This window comes from Phytophthora parasitica (genome assembly GCF_000247585.1).
Source record: "Phytophthora parasitica INRA-310 unplaced genomic scaffold supercont2.51, whole genome shotgun sequence".
NCBI lineage: Eukaryota > Oomycota > Peronosporomycetes > Peronosporales > Peronosporaceae > Phytophthora > Phytophthora nicotianae.
Genome location: NW_008649037.1, coordinates 153371 through 157298, shown reverse-complemented (window position 1 = coordinate 157298; position 3928 = coordinate 153371). Strand labels below are relative to the sequence as shown.

Below are 3928 nucleotides of genomic sequence, written 5' to 3'. Positions count from 1 at the left end.
AATGTCCTAGAATCGATGCCGAAGGTTCGTGCCAATACCGTCATTTATGACAGTAGGTATTAGGACAAGTTAGGACGTTTAGGACGCTTTTAGTACGGAAAAGCTTCTTCCGTATTTTATATTGGCTACTATGAACATCAACCATTTTTCCCGGTTCCCTACATGATGACCATAAATTATCGCCACCCTTATGGCCATACTATTGGTTTTTATGGACCCTTGCTCAAAAGACTACGACTTCACCAGGGAATTACTAACAAAGGTTAAATAGACTTCCTTATTTTTATTGTTGCTTCAACATAATATATCTACACCATTTCCAGAGCCACTAACCTAAAGCGAGTACCCTAGTTATTGGCCCCCGATACACGGCACGAATCCAAAAAGAAGTTCCTACACGAGAGCTCCCAAACAGGGACTGAAGAAATCCACTTCAAAACACCAAGACGTGGGATTGGCTTCTCAACACTGAGTAGGGCGCTTGAGGATAACCTCTTTGTCGCTAGTGACTTGAATGTGTACGCGAAGGCCAATTATCATCAAAACTTGACTACGCTATTCTAGAGCCAATGAATTATAGTTTTTTTTGCCGCTACAAGTATTAATACATTGTAATTGTCTGATTGGGCTCGAAAGAGGAATAAATTTTTGCAAAAGCTTTGAAAATTACTGCTAAGGTTATTGAATTCATCAAGCTTCAGGAAACGATATGGAGGGAATGTACAGGATCGCCTTATCGCAAGACACGGAACGGTGCGTTATACGCAGTGGGTACTTCGGGGACGTTGCATCTTTATCGATTGTATGCGATTTGGCGCTGTCAAACTGGTACATATGTAGGCATCGCCCCCCCCCCACACACACACACACACACACAGCCTCACGAAAATGTGGTGTGTACGAGGTAAACTTATTGTGGTGTGTTCGAGGTAAACTTATTTTCCCTCCATGGTAGGATTGAAAATCAATTTGGGTGGTCGACGTGATTGAAGAGTTCGCGGCGTTCTCACGTGTGAGCAGCATGGAACTGGTGTCCTTCGCAGGCACTAATGCTGAGTCTCGCATCAAGCGGGATCTAGACAGCAATCGACGAATCGACGACGTTTCCAATTAATACCTGTAATCGACGGGTGCATTTCGCATCATGGATTTTCAGCAACGCAGGATTTGCAGCTAGACAACGAGCCGCCCAGCGAGCGATCAGCGAAAACAGCTGAAAACGTAATCATGGTGAGAGGTTTCTCTAAATTAATACAAGTTATGGAAATCTAAAACGCTAGTCGCGCATTCCTTGAAGTTGGATCTGAGATTTCGTCTGGTACCCATCTCAAGATAACGTAGAGGCCGAAACTGTCACGAACAATAGGTTGGGTTGTTTTGTGAAAAATAAGTATATACTGACCGTTCTCGAATAGTTAACACCGTGTTCAATGGACAAACATCTACGGAAACATCAAAGAGCAAGTTGTGCATTATTTGCTGTGCCACGTGTGTGCATTAACGCTCACCTTGTCTTGTTTATTCGGATGGCGACACTAAGCTCACTACGATACGATCAATCTGGCCAACAATGATTGATTCAATCAGCCAGCGTACAAATGAGCAATCCCCTTATTGGCATAAGTAGACGTCAGAAACATACAATTATTCGCCTCATTACTTAGCGAGAGAAAATTTAAGGGATGACAGGTCCGACTCCAGCGTGTTACATTCTCCCGCGTGGACTCATCACCTGACCTGCTTCACCATGCCGTCGTTTGCGACGAGCAGCCGCCCATTACAGTCAACTTTGTGGAGTCAACGTTGCGCGCACACATCTCCAGCAACCGGGTCAGCGTATGGTTTTTATGGTGGCAAACGACATCGCAAGGACTAATGGAGCGTGCTCTGCTCAAGATCTTTCAGCCGTTATTTAGGAAGTGAGAAAGCGCCGGTGCGGAGTTATAAGGAACCCCTCAAGTAAATAGTTGAAGATGCTTCATTGGTACGCATGGACAAGGTCCAACAGGCCGTACAGTGGGCTCGAACTCGATCAACTAATGTTAGCAAACGGTCATTCTCAAATTTGCCTCGCCTTGAGCACTACACTTTCTCAAGACCTCTCCACCTTTTGAAGTATGGGACGCATCCACTTCGCTTTGACAGCTGCATTGGCCCTCGTCGCTAAGAGTGCAAGCGCCTTCACTATCGGTACACCCGAAGGTCTTGCTGCCGGCACCACCGGTGGAGGCAATGGCACCGTCGTATACCCTACCACGAATGAAGAGCTGATCACTTATCTCAACTCTTCAGAGCCACTGGTGGTTGTACTGAACAAGACCTTCGACTTCCGTGGAACCGAGGGAACGACCACCGAACCTGGCTGTCGTCCCCAGTACACTCGTGAATGTATTGCCAAGAACAACGGCTTTAAGAGCCAAGATGTGATTCTTCAGAAGGGCGGTATGGCGAACACCGGTGGCTGTGACAACGGTACGGAGACGACGGTAACGTACGACAGGGCAGCTCTGAAGCGTATGACTGTTAAGGGCGACAAGACTATCCGTGGCATTGGCAAAAGCGGTGTTATCATGGGCAAGGGCATGACACTCAACGGCCACAACATCATCGTACAGAACATCCACATCACGGAGCTCAACCACCACCTCGTTTGGGGTGGAGATGCCATCTACATTCAAGGTACCGATAACAGCACCACGCCTATGAAAAATATTTGGCTCGACCACATCAAGATCTCTCGCGTTGGTCGTCAGTTCATCACTACCTACAAGGCCAGTACCGACTCGATGACCATCAGTAACTCCGACTTCGACGGCAACACGGACTACTCGGCTTCGTGCGACGGTCACCATTACTGGTCGTTCATCTTCTACGGTGTGACGAAGTTCAGTATGCTGAACAACTACATCCACGGCACTTCTGGTCGTTCTCCTAAGATTGGCGGTGACAGCGCTGCGAAGGTTGTCGCCCACGTCGCCAACAACTGCTGGGGTAACAACTCTGGTCACTCTTTCGAGATTGGCTCGAACGCTTGGGTTCTTGCCGAGGGCAACTACTTCACCAACACCAGGATGCCTCTGTACAACAAGGACGAAGAAGGTGCTCTGTACGCCGCCAGTAGCGACGACCAGTGCAGCAGCCTCCTCGGTCGCTCGTGCGTGGCTAATGAGCTCGTCAGCAGCGGCAACTTCTCATCTCGTAACGGTGAGACTGCTCTCGAGACCATTAAGACGATCCTTACCTTTGTTGGCTACACGTCGAGCTCTGCTCAGACAAGCGACTCAGAGCAGCAGCAACAGACCACTCAATCAAGCGACTCGGCGGAGCAGACGGAGCAGCAGGACTACACTCCTGGCACGGCGAAACCCTCATCTGAGACGACTCAATCCTCCATCCAGGCTACCGACATTGAGAACGTGTGGGCCGAGACGATTGATAACTTCGGTGTGGGCAAGCTTGACTGAATGGAGCAAGCAGTGAAATTATTCTCAGCAACCTAGGCACAGTTGATAGTGTCCTTTCATAGAGCTGATATGGATTCACGTTTTCGAGAATGTAGTGTAACCAGTAATACAGTTGATGGAAAGTAGATCATGGCTGTGGTGCATTTGTTGTAGCTGTATGTGTTGGTTTAGAGTAATGTACATGTAGAATGCTCTGAGTAAGTTGGGTCTCATCACGTTCGCCACACTTTCCAAGCCTGCTACAGTTGGTACTGTATTTCTTTCGTTATAGCTCGGCGAGTTGTTAGCGCAGTCATGGCCATGCTCAACAGAGAAGTCTGAGAGCTTCTGAAATTGCTATATTGAGTGATACTCCTCGATAACGATGAGGTTATGCTAGCCATACCTTCGAACTAAGTCCACGTCATGCCCGAATACGACCCTTTAAAAATTACCCTGGGGAGATCAAAGAAGGCAGATCAATG

At 47.8% G+C, this 3928-nt stretch overlaps 2 protein-coding genes across 2 annotated transcripts; both read left to right on the top strand.

Annotated features, from left to right (window-relative positions):
- Positions 1 to 15: 15 nt before the first annotated feature.
- PPTG_23784 (hypothetical protein) lies at positions 16 to 1114 on the top strand (the record flags this gene model as incomplete). The annotated part of the gene is made up of 4 exons (XM_008913000.1): positions 16 to 24; positions 352 to 448; positions 727 to 753; positions 1044 to 1114. 4 exons carry the CDS (start codon positions 16 to 18, stop codon positions 1112 to 1114), a joined length of 204 nt encoding a protein of 67 aa, XP_008911248.1.
- A 957-nt stretch (positions 1115 to 2071) lies between these two features.
- PPTG_15703 (hypothetical protein) lies at positions 2072 to 3589 on the top strand. Its single transcript, XM_008912999.1, has one exon. The coding sequence runs from the start codon at positions 2118 to 2120 to the stop codon at positions 3462 to 3464; it is 1347 nt and encodes a 448-aa protein (XP_008911247.1). The 5' UTR covers positions 2072 to 2117; the 3' UTR covers positions 3465 to 3589.
- The last annotated feature ends 339 nt before the right edge of the window (positions 3590 to 3928 follow it).

Coding starts and splice junctions, on each gene's coding strand:
- PPTG_15703 (XM_008912999.1), top strand. CDS start 2,118: ATGGGACGCATCCACTTCGCTTTGACAGCTGCATTGGCCCTCGTCGCT.